The 16,128-nt window shown below is 42.3% G+C and overlaps 1 protein-coding gene and 2 long non-coding RNA genes across 8 annotated transcripts; 2 read left to right on the forward strand and 1 right to left on the reverse strand.

Moving 5' to 3' along the window:
• Positions 1-290: 290 nt before the first annotated feature.
• On the reverse strand, positions 291-3,391 carry LOC112845892 (uncharacterized). The gene is made up of 3 exons (XR_003218745.1): positions 3,333-3,391; positions 2,884-3,024; positions 291-310 (listed from the first exon to the last, which is right to left on the reverse strand). It is a non-coding gene; the product is annotated as an uncharacterized LOC112845892 (long non-coding RNA).
• A 5,575-nt stretch (positions 3,392-8,966) lies between these two features.
• Positions 8,967-10,723, forward strand: LOC112845893 (uncharacterized). Of its 4 annotated transcripts, none has more exons than XR_003218746.1 (3): positions 8,967-9,273; positions 9,478-9,672; positions 10,665-10,723. It is a non-coding gene; the product is annotated as an uncharacterized LOC112845893 (long non-coding RNA). The 4 variants fall into 4 exon arrangements; XR_003218749.1 differs by lacking the exon at positions 10,665-10,723 and adding an exon at positions 10,596-10,642; XR_003218748.1 differs by lacking the exon at positions 10,665-10,723 and adding an exon at positions 10,548-10,588.
• A 2,411-nt stretch (positions 10,724-13,134) lies between these two features.
• Positions 13,135-15,196, forward strand: LOC109198076 (filamin-C-like). Of its 3 annotated transcripts, none has more exons than XR_002059052.2 (4): positions 13,135-13,176; positions 14,082-14,199; positions 14,309-14,396; positions 15,009-15,196. XR_002059052.2 is itself a non-coding variant. In XM_019353732.2 (4 exons), exons 1-4 carry the CDS (start codon positions 13,438-13,440, stop codon positions 15,067-15,069), a joined length of 273 nt encoding a protein of 90 aa, XP_019209277.1. In that variant the 5' UTR covers positions 13,382-13,437; the 3' UTR covers positions 15,070-15,196. The 3 variants fall into 3 exon arrangements, 1 of the variants encoding a protein (XP_019209277.1); XR_002059053.2 differs by lacking the exon at positions 13,135-13,176 and adding an exon at positions 13,217-13,267; XM_019353732.2 differs by lacking the exon at positions 13,135-13,176 and adding an exon at positions 13,382-13,443.
• Positions 15,197-16,128: the final 932 nt, after the last annotated feature.

Here is a 16,128-nt window from a genome sequence, read left to right on the forward strand (position 1 = left end):
GTAACACCCAGCACCTCTCCAAATATGATTAAGCATTCAATTTAAATTCAGATTTTACTGATAAATCATGTCACGGGCTATTAATGACCAACATGGCAATACAATGTCAACTGGATGGCACAGTTTTAATTGTATGCATTCTGTCTGTGTGTAACACTCACACACATTAGTAACTAAATGAAAGTTGAGTTACTTACTACAGCGGTCCTAATAAAGACTTACCTTAAACAGGCTTCTTGCAGTCTGATGGGTTGTCTGGATCTCAGGTAGGGTAGACAGGCTTCACAAACAGCATCTAGGTCTGCTTCAGCTGAGAAAACCAAACACAGGACATTTTACTATATTTTATTCATATAAATTGTAATACTTTTACCTTTATCCAGAAATTACAACAGAAATCAACTTGAAAAAGAAAATAAAAATGAATAAAATGCAACAAAGCCAAGTTAATTTCACGGATTAATCACAGCGGCAGAATACAGTTTGAGCTCGGTGCCTGGTCTTCGGGTGGATCACTCCCTGCAATATGTTACTCATAAAACTCCAGGAGCATACAGGTGGATGCTGGGGTGGATGGGCTGAAACAGCAGGCAGTGGTGCAGCAGGATGTGAGGAAAGTGGGGCACGTACATGTCCAGCTCCAGGCTTGGCTCCATACATGGTTACAGTTGTGAATGCTTCTTTTCTGATTATGTCCAGTGCGTGCACATAATGACACTTTTATATCCAAAAGAACAAATCTTTAAAAATATGATCCTGGTTCCGAATAATATGGAGTAAAGATACCACTGCTGGTTAATCTCCTTTTTAAACCCTTCCTTGTCCCACCCACTGTGAACTGAAGCCACAGACATACTGAAACCCACTTCACAGAATAATCACAAAGAGCATCTCAAACACACAACGTGTATCGTGCCTGTTTATCTGCACACTATACTGTATGAGAGAGTTTGCTGTACACAAAGTGCCGTAAGCTATGTTAAAGGAACAGTTCACAAACAACCTGATTTCTTACAAAATGAAACAATTGTCTTTACACTGCAGTCCTGTCACTGTAGATGTAACACTGGCTCTGGAAAGGCTGCAGACAGCTCTGTCACCTTTGTGACTCTTTTCCTCTGTCAGCGATGAACCTCAGTGGGAGTGAATACTGAATATTTTCAACATGCTAATGGACGTATTTGAGCACAAAGTAAACAAAAATAACAAACAACAACTTCTCTGAGCTTATCAATTAAATGGCTTTGCATTCGCTGATTGAACAATCACGTTTTCTCATTGGGTATAGAAGAGCTGCTTGCAGTCGTAGCTGTGTGTGCAGTTTGGACCTGAGCAGCATCCTGTGGCACAGCTGGCTGTGGTCCGTATCATCAAAGTCATGTTTAAAATAGTTTAATGACAGAGCTGCCACAGTGAAGAGGCATTTTAGCAACAACATCACCGTCACGTGTTTAGGATGCTGAACTGTTCACAGTTTAAGGTTTTTATAATAAAACAGAGATGCCCTGATTTATGCTGTGATACCAATGGTTGATTTTCATTCACCACCACCCGGTGGTGAAGGAGCTTCAATGAGTTCTTTGACTTTTTTGGCTTTTCTGACGACTCATCTCCCACACACAGCTTTAATGTCAAATCAGGCTAACAACCTAATTGTTAACCTTAGCATAGAGACATCTTCATCTCTGTACTAATGTACAGACACAAACTTGTATTGCTGTTGTCTCACTCACAGGAAGAAAGCTGACTATAACTCATTCATTTAAGAAGAATCATAAGTTTATTCCTACAAGAAAGTTACAGCCCTGTGATCAAATAGGCTTGATAAGATAAGATAAGATAAGATAAGATAAGATAGATAGAGGTCATCTATCTTCAATGTGGTTTTACATAAATGGGCTTCATGTTGCACCAATCTCCATTAAGTGAGGCGTCAACTAAGAATAGTTGTCTTGCTCTGATTTGTCCATGTTGTGGCTGCTTTGATCATTGCCAGATCCAGGTACAGTTCTACAGGATGATGCACTCATGTTGTGTCTTGGTGAAACTGTGCTGTTTGTGAGCACTGTGTCTCTATTCTCTCACCCAGATCCAGTCTCTGGCACAGTCAGCCAGCCCTGCAATACAGCCAGCTGCAGTTGTAGGCCAGGTGTGTGTGTAGACAGGCCCAGCCTTGGCGCTTTATCGGAGCCTGCCGTGCCAGAGAGGCGCTCAGCTTGGGCAGAACCTCTTTAGAAACCCTCCTCCTCACAAAGTCCCCTCATGTTTCACCCATGTAATGTACAAAAATGTAATGTACAAAAGCAGCAAGCTGTCAAAATTCAATAAAACCTTCCCGTTGTGTACTCCTGGATGAATTGTAGTATTTACAAAACGCGTATATATCCAAAAGCTGATGAAACAATTTCCCAGCAGCAGCTCTGAGTGAATAAATAACTGTTTACAGACTTAACGTGTCTGTATTTGTCAGCTCATCAATAAAAATATGAATAACAAATTTAAAAATATTCCAGCTGATGACAGGAGCTGACGAGTAGCCTAATTTACACCCACAAGTTGAATCAGCGGACACTTGCACCAAAGATCACAAAACGCTATCAGCTTCATTTATCCCAAAGTCCTACTTTGTGATTCTCTGAGACAGTTTTGAAAAGCAGCCTCTAAGAAGGCATCCACAGTGATTTTTCTGTGCTGATAGAAGAAATGTTAGTTTAAAGAGTCTTCACATTACAACCCCCCAAAAAATAATAGAACTATTTCTGAATGAAATAAGACTGTTGTTGGAACAATCTTTGATTCTTTCACTATTAAGAGTTTAAAAAAACTAAAGACGACTTGAATAATTTTGACTCACGTAATGAAAAGAGAGTTTGTTTTACTTACCCTGAAGGCTCTGAGGACTGCTAATGGGTCATCGGCTGTGAGTCTCTGCAGGAGTGCTGGCCAGCAGCGATGAGCCATAGGCAGCAGTTCATTTTCCCTCTCACTCAGCACCTGAACGCACAACTCCAGCACGTCCAGTACCTAAAGACAAAGACGCACAACACACCTAACAGTTATCTCTGTTTTGATCCTGATTAAATGTGAGCTGAAACTAATTACTGAGGTCTTCATTGAGAGCCCAAACTCCTGAGCAGGCACGACTTCAGCACAGACTTATTTCTGTTTCACTCCTGGACCAGACTGAATGTTTTTCCTTGATGAGCATTACACCAGTGAACAGTCATCCACACAGTTCTGACAGGATGAATTGTACCAACGCTGGCGGTCCTACCCTCACAAGAATGATTATTTTTGTTACTAGTCCAACAGTTGACTCTACATAAAACTACCTTGAGTCGGAGCCTGAGGCTGGGATCAGACAGCAGATGAATGCAGCGCTCCATAACATCCTTAGTGATGCTGAGGTGGGAGGGAAGCTCTGCTTTCACATCAGGACTACCAGCATCTTCAACATCCTCACACTCAGTGGGAGGGACCTCTGCAATGGAGCACATGTACAGTTAGACCGCCAGTTTAGCAGTGAGGTTCAGATTTCTATGACTCTTAATTACAATGATCCATCTCCTCTACACTCTGAATCTAATATAACCACCACTACAACCTATAGCTTATATTCCACTGGCCCTTAGACAGACCTATTACCTCTGTCTTCAGTGTTATAATCATCCTCTATTCCAATGCCCTCTGTCAGTTCTTTCTGTTTGCGGTAATTCAGCAGGAATTGGCGAATGCTGAGGTCTTCCTGGTCACTGGAGCTTTTCCTGGAGCTGGCAGACGTACTGGTCCTGCTACAAGTGGAAGGAAACCACCTCGCTAAAGGAAAAACAAGACAACAATATCAAAATAGGTTTGATTACAATAAAATAAGTCAGTTGATCAAAATCAGTGTGACACAGACGCTGATGTTTTTGAAAAGAGCCCATCAGTAACATTTAATTCATACATTTTTACTGTGAGGGCTTGTTAAACTGCAAACACGTATAGTGCCGCTGTATAAATATTATTATGAATATTAATTCTACAACAGAAAACGACTCAGCATTTAAACCATCACGACGTATTAAATGTTTCCAAAGATACTGATAATTTGATAACGAGTGAAGTTATATATCCTGAAACGTACTCCTTGATAGAAATTTTGAAAGGCACTGCAGAAAACATAAAGTTAAGCAACATAAAAATTGTGGCAGTGCATGCAATGAGTCACATTTTCTTCTTTGTCCTCTTTGACTCCCAGTATACGTGAGACTCAAGCTGACATCACTGTTGAAATCTTACCCAGTGCCTTCATGAGCGCGTGCAGCGCGGAGCAGAAAAGAGCAGCTGTGCGCTCGTAGCTGAGATCCAGATCCTGAACCATGTCCCCGACCAGCAGGCTGCAGTCAGAGTGAGTCAACAGAACTGTCAACACCGGTGGAGCCTGGCCAACAAGACAGGATTATAATGAAATACAGTACAAGCTCAGGGCAGCACAGGCTTAAGAGATCAAGGAGGAAATCGGGTAAACCCTCCAGCAGTTATTTCTGTGTCCATTTTGGGTTAAAAACAAAAACACGTCATAACTACCTGTGGATGCTGGCTGAGCCTCTGAAGGTTGAGTGATATGTCATTAAGCAGGTAGTCAGAGTTCTCATTGATCAGTTCCTTGAGGGAAGCGTATCCACAGACCTTATTGATGTTCCATATGGAGCTCAGCGCCGCCTGGCTGACCAGCAGCGTCTCCTCACCAGCTTTCTCCAGCACAGGATACAGCCAGGTCGTCAACAAGGGACGGAAATCGCGGCCCAGCGCCTCAGCACAGCAGGCGAAGGCCTCCAGTTGGATGCACAGCTGACAGATGTTGCTGTTGAGCTGGTGGATCGTGGATGCAGATGTTGATGATGAAGGAATCACTTGGAGAGAGCCGGCATCACTGTGCATATGGAGAGGAGTCTGGATGGACTGAGCAGCTACGCAAAGAGACAAAACACATGTTAATGCACTGCTTTTTAGCCACTTTTACACATGCACTGCAGCTCTGAAGTTTTCAAGATATTATCCATGCAGTGAGAACGCAAATGTCTGACACAGTTACATCAGACATTAAACAGCCTTTAGCCTTCCTGCTCCTGAAAGCCTGTATTATATCTGACTGTGCTCATGTGGGACAGCACAGATCAGCCTTTCTCAAAGTCAAGAGTGGGGCCAATTTAGGATCTTCACTCAAATTTAAAATACAAGGGAAACTGATGTATTTCCTTACATAAACAAAAACAACACATGCTGTTATAAAATGCTCATCCTACGCAGTCATATGCAAAGTGTTAAAATCAGTGTGTGATCCACCTGCCACTAAGAGATATTATTTCTCTTTGGTAGATGGAAAAAATATAATCAAACTCACTGTCAGTAGCTACAACAGCACATTTGTTATAATATGATGAATCAAGCATTTAGATATTAAATAGTATTGAGGGAGACAGGATCAAATACAGTGAGGCATCTCGGGTGGGCAGAGCCCTGATTCAGTAGGGTGAATAAGGGATCTCGTCTCCTCCGTACTTAATGAGTGTGGTGTACCTGTCAGTCATGTCTGGCACATAAGACACCAGGTAGGTCCCATCATGGTTGTCACAGATATTTGCTTCTTGGGCTTCCCGTCTGGGTCCTTCAGGAGAAAACAAAAACTGTTACCTAAATATCAACACTTTGGTTACATTATTGTGTGGTCCACGTTCATGCGCTCACAGTGATCTGCACTGCCAGCAGTCCCTCACCTGCATCTTTGCCATCAATGTTGAACTTCACTGGCAGAGAGCTGGGCACTCCAGTGGTTTTAAGGCCGGATCCACTTGCACGCACCTTGCTGGCATCATGGGTGGGCAGCACCTTCACCTTGTAAGGGTGGACAAAAGGGAAGAGAAGAACAACACGCTCACAAATGAAAGGAGCCTCATTTACAGAACCCAGTAAACCACACAAAGACTTTTCCATTTTAAAGCTGGCCAGAGTGCAACACTGTAACATGTAACACCTAGAAGGTTCAGATGGTTGCAGTACTTTGCTCATTTGGATCAAAAGTTTGGGGGAAAATCTTTCATTAAATCAAGTGATTGTAATGCTCTTGCTTCCGTTGTGTAGTTAACCATCTATCATTTTAGATGTTTCATTAGCAGCCTGATGAAATTAGCTGTGTCGTTAGCCCACTTCAGCCATCCAAACAGATGACCATCTAAGGTGAATTATGCAGATCACCAGCACAGTACACAGATTACCACTTCTTATTCCAGCCAGACTTGTTGTTACTTCATTCTAATCATGCAGTAACAACAAAGATTTATTCCTACTGGCTTTTTAAAATGTGCTTCTTCTATTCTAGAAAAACAAAAACATGTTATCACAGGCTTTTGTTTTTTTCAATGACATTTGTGTTGGCTGTGTCAGTTGCAGGCAAACATTTATCATAATGGTTAGATATTAGGAAATAGCTTAAAATCAGTGCATATTTAACTTGTTACACTGCCTTAATGTTGCCTGCATGGGATCTCCTCATCAGCAATGACTGTACCCTGGATGATGATATGTGAGGAGCTTGAACTTGATTCGCTAACAGAAACTAATTTAGCTAGCTTAGCACACATGTCTTGTGGCAAGATATATGCACCTAAATGCTTTAAGTCATTGGCTGTTCTGCCAAATTCCCACCAACCTGCAACTTTGTGAGCTGACTGTTTCGGGATTTTTCTGTTTTAGACAACAAAAAGAAAAGAAAAAGATCTACAGATTCAGGCATTTCCTTACCTGTGGTAGTCACGTAGAATGACGTCACTGACAATGGTCTAAGTTGAAAACAAACTTTCTCAAACAAAAAAAAAATCAAAACAAAAACAAAAAAAGAAGAAGTGAGTCGGCGTGTCATCTTTACCGAGCACCATACATGTTTTGCCTCACATTAAAATTATTATTTTTCCTTTTCAAAAATAATTTGTCTTCAGAGAAGTCAAATATATCAAATTTGCACGAATTCCACGGCCCCGGCAGGTGGCGCAGAGCACTTGCCGCGCCCCTGGCAGCTTGAAGCACAGACAGGCGATGGTTCGATTCTCACTCAATCACTCATGCCGACTCCTGTCTGGAGCTTCGGCCTGCTAGGGGGATTCCTGGTCTGCGCAGGGAATCCCGACCTTTTTTTTCTTTTCTGTTTTTCTTTTTTCGGGGTGTTGGGGCCTTTATTTATAAAGCTGGGACTATCTCCCTTGTCATGGCTACCAACAACAACGCCAGCTTGGGGGAGAGCAGAGACCCGATAAGCACAGACTCATTCATCCTTTATCCACTTTCTTTTCACTGCTGCTGCTGCTGTGGGAAACGCTGGGACTTGTGTGGCTATGCAGTTTTTGCCTTGTTGGGACCAGTCTTGAATTTTACACATTTGATAAGTGAAGACTGGATGTTTAGTGACCAGAGCTGGGATAATCTGGACAGAATCTGCAGCCTGCATCTCCAAATCAGAAATGGCTTTAGATCTGACGCTAGCAGACAGGCATGCATGTCTCAGGGTGATTACACACTAACACATTGTGATTAATCACACACATTTGTATACATTTTATTCACAAGATTTAAAAAAAACAAACAAAAAAAAAACCACTATACAAAATGTGTTTTCGTGACAGGCTGCTAGTAACAAAGTGCTTAAAGATTTAAAATTGGTTCTTTGCCAAGTTTTCTGTTATGTGCACACACATTCCTTGACTTAGGCGCTTTTTAATTCTCCAATAATGGTCAGTGCAAAGTGTTTACACAAACAAAAAACAAAACCAATTTTAAATCTTTTTTTCAAATCGGGCTTAGAAGAAACAGCTGCGCTTCACTACCACACTGTGGCATTTGGCAGTCTTGTCCATCCAAGGTGGCTGAGAGCATTAGGCAGGTAAGTACTGCAGATCTCTCCAGGAAAGCTACTGTGGAAATAAAAGAAATTATTTTACTGCTGTAAACACTGAGTTGAATTAACAGGGAATTGAATAATCAAACCTTTTACTTTGTTAAATCTCACAAAAATTTGTCTTTTGAACAAATTGTTGTTTTAGTTAACGACCTCGGGTGAAACCAACTCTGATCAGCTGTACAGAAACGATCAAAATAAACAAACAGACTCTTCAAATGAGAAATGTCAAAGTCAAATTGAGTTTTTATAGCACATTTAACACATCAACCAATGCGACTAAAAGGTAATAAGAGAGATGTATAGCAGGCGGAGGAGTTGTGGAGAGCAGGAAAAAGGGAGACGCGACTGGGCGTCTCCCCGTCCCCCAAGGCAGGGCCGTGGCAGCGAGTCCGTGAGGGAGTCGAACTCGGGACGCTCTGCACCGGAGCGCTCCGTCACACGTCTTACGCCAAGCGACCGGCCAGGAAGAACATGAAAAAAAAGGACATTTATCTTCTGTTCTTCAACACTTGGTTTTTTTGGGGCGGGGCGGGGTGGGGCGGGGTTCTCTAAATGAGCTATTAAGTTTCTTGTGCAATATTGTTGCACACAAATTACACATGGAAACCTAGCTAGTTTTCCATTGCCTTTCACAAAATGGGACTGCCAATGTTGGACGGCTTACCAAGCCAAAGCCTTCCTGCTACCAGGAATCCCTGCTTGGAAACCTGCTGGCGGCGCCACTAGCTTTACACCACGCTCTTCAGCCTCAGCTTTTTGGCCTCTTTTCAGCACACCTACCTAGTCCCACTCATCAATGAAGGTAAATACAAGCAGGTCATTCTGAAAAACACACACAGCTTATCATCTTATCCTTCTACAACACCTAAAAGCACTCTGTTCATTTCTTCGCTAGATTAGCCGCTAGCATACACGCTGTGTTAGAGGCTTGTTGCTACCTAGTTAGCCATGCTGGCTAACACCTGTTACTCTGTATTTGTCAATGATTCAGCACTCCTTCGGTTTTGTTGTCCATTTTTAGACAGTAATGAGATCATCTGCACACTCCACAGAGCTCCAGAGTTACTGTTCATAGCAAAAGTGTAATGCTGCCCTGTGTGCCCACAGATGACTATCGGAGCAGGCTGTCATCCAAACAAGGTGAAGGTCTCTGACCCTGGAGTGGCAAAGACGGGCCTCCAAGCCTTCCAGCCAACATACTTCACTGAAGGTGGGCTCGGCTGCAGATATTCCACTGGACATAGGAGAGCGTGACCTCAGCCAGCTGACAGCCTCTCTTACAACACCCTCAGGCCCAGAGGAGCCCTGCCTGCTGAAGATGCTGCGTAACGCTCACATCGGTGAGTGTCCGTCTGATAATTGAGAAGTTTGCTAAACAATGAGACTCATCAGAATCCAAATACTTTATTAATCCCTAAGTAAAAGACAGAGGGGGAAAGTAATAAAAGTTAAAGCACGGGGAAAGAAGCAGGAGCAATTGAAACGGGCTGCATGCATACACAAGAATAAGTGTTGTTAACATCTGTTTTGTCTGTCTGTCTTAGGAATCTCCTTTGCTCCCAAGGAGATTGGTGAGCACCTTGTTAACATCAAGAAGAACGGCCGTCATGTTCCCAGCAGCCCAATTGCTGTTATGATCAAGCAGTCAGGGATTGGTGATGTGAGCCGTGTGCGTGTGAGCGGACCGTGGCTGACCGAGGACAGGACTTTTCAGCCTTGAGAGTTCATCATTGATGCAGGTATGTGCTCAGTGAAAGCATAGATACTGTGATATTTTTCTTTTTAAACATTCAAATAGAATATTTGTCAGCCTCATCTTGTTATATTAGGCTTCATCTGCTTGAGCCTTTCCACTGAAGGGCTCAGTTAAGTGGGCATTAACGCTGAGGACCAGGAGGATGGCTGGTGACACGATGTGTTGCTTTTTTAGGTCTTTTAGCCTGTTTCACTTTGTCAGACAGGTTCTATTTAACTGATTCACAAGTCTGAAATTAATCAGGCCTGAGTGTGTTTAGTAACACTGAACTGAGGTGTCCAAAATTGGTTAATCACAGTTAACTCGTGATTTAACAAGAGGGGCATTTTTTTACACAGGACCAGGGAGGTTTGGATAATCTTTCTCCCTAATCTATGAAATCATCATTTAAAAACTGTATTTTGTATTAACTTGTCTTATCTGTGTCTAATATTAAAATGTGTTTGATGATCTGAAACATGTAAGTGTGATAAATATGCAAAACACTAGGAAACCAGGAAGGGGGCAAACACCTTTTCACATCACTGTAGACGTGATTACTGAATACCTTTTACATCCTGGATTACAATAGGATATCCATCAACGGCAGATACTGGTCTCCATGACACACAGATACTGGAGTGGTCTGAGAGAAAGGAATCTGTGTCTCTGGACCAAAATGACTGTACGTGTAGTGCTGTAGAAACAATACTGCCCACAAACCTTGATGTTTCTATATGTGGAAACCTTCAAGTATCCATATCCTCCTGTAAGGGTAAAGTAATGGGACATTTGCACTTTTTGCATGTAAGCCTGTCGGTCTTAACTGGAAGTTGCACTTGAGCTGTCTTGGCATCTTTCCCTTGTTTGACTCACCAGTTTTGCCCTGAGCTGAACCGCTGCCTCCTTCTCTGTTGTGGTACTCAGCGGTGACCAAGATGCTGTAACGTGCATCTGGCTGCAGTGACTCCAGCATCACCTGCTTCTCTCCACCAGGGACCAGCACCTGCAGACAACAAACAACACTATCATCCCAACACAGTCAGAACTCATTTAAAGTTTTGGGACTTGTGGAATTTCTGGAATTCTGACACATGACAGCCGGCTGAAGCCCAGAAGAGGTGAAGATGTGATGACTACGACCCACTCGCAGTGTGATCCTGGCTATCAGCTCCAGTCAATGCTGTGTAGGACACGTGATACTGGAGGACATGAGCATTGGGAGGTACCCAACTGATCACCATGCTGACGGCAGTCTCATCAGAAACCGTGAGGCTGGTTGGGCCTCCACCAGAGCCTGCAGCAACATCATAGAAGAGATAAAGTACCACAGCTAACGACACTTAACACTCACTTTGCTCCTTTATAGGAGGAAATTATTTGGCAGCAGAGCAAAGTGTTTTTTTAGAAAATAAATGTAAAGTATAACAGAGAATTTGATACTTTGATTTGATACTTTAACCTCACTACATTTATTTCATAGCTCGGAGTTCTAGTTACTCAAAGATGAGAATTTAGATGTGAAATTTAACCTTTAAGTGACTAGTACTTTGAGAACGGCCATCAATTACACAATGAAGTTCATTGACGTACAGGTTATTGTATTAGTAATGCTATATTGTACATAGAGACAGAATATGACATGAAGGGCTACTGACCACAGAAAAGTCAAAGGTAATTGGGCCTATAGCCTAACGGGAGAGAAACAAGCTTTCTGCGATTCTATCTGTGTTTTTGTGGTAATCTTGGATATCTTAGGTTGTCTCATTACTGTCATATATGTCCTATCATTAAAACACTGGCTTCTAACAACTAACAGTGTCTCGAAAATAATTGAATAAATTAAGAAATAATATGGGTGCATGACTCAAATGCACGACTTGTAACTTGTGTATTTTTTAGGCTGAACACTGCTGCTAATGTGACTTCGGTAAATGGTTTCAGGCTCTCCCCTCCTGAGTTTGAGAAACGTTCAGGATCAGAAAATGTGTGACTCACAGGTGCTGTAGCGTATGGCCACAGCTTCACTCTGAGCTCCATCTCCATAGAGTGCAGACAGTGATATCTGATGCTCCTTAAGACACAGGACAACAGTTTATTGAGACATTGTATTTTTTACTTCATAATATGTACTCCAACAATCCAATAGTTCTTCCCCACCTGTCTCAGGTCGCCTCCACTTAGTGAGGTAAGAAACATCATCATCAGCTGCAGCTTCCCAGCGCACCGTGATGTCACTGTCTGAGAAATTAGTTACCCTAAGGTCAGAAGGAGGAGGCACCTCCACTAGAAGAAAAGAATAATGTGTATGGGAATTTTTTAAAAATGAGAAAGCTACATTTTGACATCTTTCATTATTAATAACATTTACAGTACTGTGCAAAAGTCGTGAGCCACACGCTGAAGTATTTCTTTGGACATTATCTGGTTTTTCCACTCCTTTTTAGTCCAGTTCTTGTACCTGACCATTTTCTGAGTAATGTTTTTTGTTTGTTTGTTTTTTGTTTGTGTAAACACTTGGCACTGACCATTATTGGAGAATTAAAAAGCGCCTAAGTCAAGGAATGTGTGTGCACATAACAGAAAACTTGGCAAAGAACCAATTTTAAATCTTTAAGCACTTTGTTACTAGCAGCCTGTCACGAAAACACATTTTGTATAGTGGTTTTTTTTTGTTTGTTTTTTTAAATCTTGTGAATAAAATGTATACAAATGTGTGTGATTAATCACAATGTGTTAGTGTGTAATCACCCTGAGACATGCATGCCTGTCTGCTAGCGTCAGATCTAAAGCCATTTCTGATTTGGAGATGCAGGCTGCAGATTCTGTCCAGATTATCCCAGCTCTGGTCACTAAACATCCAGTCTTCACTTATCAAATGTGTAAAATTCAAGACTGGTCCCAACAAGGCAAAAACTGCATAGCCACACAAGTCCCAGCGTTTCCCACAGCAGCAGCAGCAGTGAAAAGAAAGTGGATAAGGATGAATGAGTCTGTGCTTATCGGGTCTCTGCTCTCCCCCAAGCTGGCGTTGTTGTTGGTAGCCATGACAAGGGAGATAGTCCCAGCTTTATAAATAAAGGCCCCAACACCCCGAAAAAAGAAAAACAGAAAAGAAAAAAAGGTCGGGATTCCCTGCGCAGACCAGGAATCCCCCTAGCAGGCCGAAGCTCCAGACAGGAGTCGGCATGAGTGATTGAGTGAGAATCGAACCATCGCCTGTCTGTGCTTCAAGCTGCCAGGGGCGGCGGCAAGTGCTCTGCGCCACCTGCCGGGGCCGTGGAATTCGTGCAAATTTGATATATTTGACTTCTCTGAAGACAAATTATTTTTGAAAAGGAAAAATAATAATTTTAATGTGAGGCAAAACATGTATGGTGCTCGGTAAAGATGACACGCCGACTCACTTCTTCTTTTTTTGTTTTTGTTTTGATTTTTTTTTTGTTTGAGAAAGTTTGTTTTCAACTTAGACCATTGTCAGTGACGTCATTCTACGCGACTACCACAGGTAAGGAAATGCCTGAATCTGTAGATCTTTTCTTTTCTTTTTGTTGTCTAAAACAGAAAAATCCCGAAACAGTCAGCTCACAAAGTTGCAGGTTGGTGGGAATTTGGCAGAACAGCCAATGACTTAAAGCATTTAGGTGCATATATCTTGCCACAAGACATGTGTGCTAAGCTAGCTAAATTAGTTTCTGTTAGCGAATCAAGTTCAAGCTCCTCACATATCATCATCCAGGGTACAGTCATATGCTGATGAGGAGATCCCATGCAGGCAACATTAAGGCAGTGTAACAAGTTAAATATGCACTGATTTTAAGCTATTTCCTAATATCTAACCATTATGATAAATGTTTGCCTGCAACTGACACAGCCAACACAAATGTCATTGAAAAAACAAAAGCCTGTGATAACATGTTTTTGTTTTTCTAGAATAGAAGAAGCACATTTTAAAAAGCCAGTAGGAATAAATCTTTGTTGTTACTGCATGATTAGAATGAAGTAACAACAAGTCTGGCTGGAATAAGAAGTGGTAATCTGTGTACTGTGCTGGTGATCTGCATAATTCACCTTAGATGGTCATCTGTTTGGATGGCTGAAGTGGGCTAACGACACAGCTAATTTCATCAGGCTGCTAATGAAACATCTAAAATGATAGATGGTTAACTACACAACGGAAGCAAGAGCATTACAATCACTTGATTTAATGAAAGATTTTCCCCAAACTTTTGATCCAAATGAGCAAAGTACTGCAACCATCTGAACCTTCTAGGTGTTACATGTTACAGTGTTGCACTCTGGCCAGCTTTAAAAATGGAAAAGTCTTTGTGTGGTTTACTGGGTTCTGTAAATGAGGCTCCTTTCATTTGTGAGCGTGTTGTTCTTCTCTTCCCTTTTGTCCACCCTTACAAGGTGAAGGTGCTGCCCACCCATGATGCCAGCAAGGTGCGTGCAAGTGGATCCGGCCTTAAAACCACTGGAGTGCCCAGCTCTCTGCCAGTGAAGTTCAACATTGATGGCAAAGATGCAGGTGAGGGACTGCTGGCAGTGCAGATCACTGTGAGCGCATGAACGTGGACCACACAATAATGTAACCAAAGTGTTGATATTTAGGTAACAGTTTTTGTTTTCTCCTGAAGGACCCAGACGGGAAGCCCAAGAAGCAAATATCTGTGACAACCATGATGGGACCTACCTGGTGTCTTATGTGCCAGACATGACTGACAGGTACACCACACTCATTAAGTACGGAGGAGACGAGATCCCTTATTCACCCTACTGAATCAGGGCTCTGCCCACCCGAGATGCCTCACTGTATTTGATCCTGTCTCCCTCAATACTATTTAATATCTAAATGCTTGATTCATCATATTATAACAAATGTGCTGTTGTAGCTACTGACAGTGAGTTTGATTATATTTTTTCCATCTACCAAAGAGAAATAATATCTCTTAGTGGCAGGTGGATCACACACTGATTTTAACACTTTGCATATGACTGCGTAGGATGAGCATTTTATAACAGCATGTGTTGTTTTTGTTTATGTAAGGAAATACATCAGTTTCCCTTGTATTTTAAATTTGAGTGAAGATCCTAAATTGGCCCCACTCTTGACTTTGAGAAAGGCTGATCTGTGCTGTCCCCACATGAGCACAGTCAGATATAATACAGGCTTTCAGGAGCAGGAAGGCTAAAGGCTGTTTAATGTCTGATGTAACTGTGTCAGACATTTGCGTTCTCACGTGCATGGATAATATCTTGAAAACTTCAGAGCTGCAGTGCATGTGTAAAAGTGGCTAAAAAGCAGTGCATTAACATGTGTTTTGTCTCTTTGCGTAGCTGCTCAGTCCATCCAGACTCCTCTCCATATGCAGCAGTGATGCCGGCTCTCTCCAAGTGATTCCTTCATCATCAACATCTGCATCCACGATCCACCAGCTCAACAGCAACATCTGTCAGCTGTGCATCCAACTGGAGGCCTTCGCCTGCTGTGCTGAGGCGCTGGGCCGCGATTTCCGTCCCTTGTTGACGACCTGGCTGTATCCTGTGCTGGAGAAAGCTGGTGAGGAGACGCTGCTGGTCAGCCAGGCGGCGCTGAGCTCCATATGGAACATCAATAAGGTCTGTGGATACGCTTCCCTCAAGGAACTGATCAATGAGAACTCTGACTACCTGCTTAATGACATATCACTCAACCTTCAGAGGCTCAGCCAGCATCCACAGGTAGTTATGACGTGTTTTTTGTTTTTAACCCAAAATGGACACAGAAATAACTGCTGGAGGGTTTACCCGATTTCCTCCTTGATCTACTTAAGCCTGTGCTGCCCTGAGCTTGTACTGTATTTCATTATAATCCTGTCTTGTTGGCCAGGCTCCACCGGTGTTGACAGTTCTGTTGACTCACTCTGACTGCAGCCTGCTGGTCGGGGACATGGTTCAGGATCTGGATCTCAGCTACGAGCGCACAGCTGCTCTTTTCTGCTCCGCGCTGCACGCGCTCATGAAGGCACTGGGTAAGATTTCAACAGTGATGTCAGCTTGAGTCTCACGTATACTGGGAGTCAAAGAGGACAAAGAAGAAAATGTGACTCATTGCATGCACTGCCACAATTTTATGTTGCTTAACTTTATGTTTTCTGCAGTGCCTTTCAAAATTTCTATCAAGGAGTACGTTTCAGGATATATAACTTCACTCGTTATCAAATTATCAGTATCTTTGGAAACATTTAATACGTCGTGATGGTTTAAATGCTGAGTCGTTTTCTGTTGTAGAATTAATATTCATAATAATATTTATACAGCGGCACTATACGTGTTTGCAGTTTAACAAGCCCTCACAGTAAAAATGTATGAATTAAATGTTACTGATGGGCTCTTTTCAAAAACATCAGCGTCTGTGTCACACTGATTTTGATCAACTGACTTATTTTATTGTAATCAAACCTATTTTGATATTGTT

Source organism: Oreochromis niloticus, unplaced genomic scaffold (genome assembly GCF_001858045.2).
Source record: "Oreochromis niloticus isolate F11D_XX unplaced genomic scaffold, O_niloticus_UMD_NMBU tig00008773_pilon, whole genome shotgun sequence".
NCBI classification, from domain to species: Eukaryota; Metazoa; Chordata; class Actinopteri; order Cichliformes; family Cichlidae; genus Oreochromis; species Oreochromis niloticus.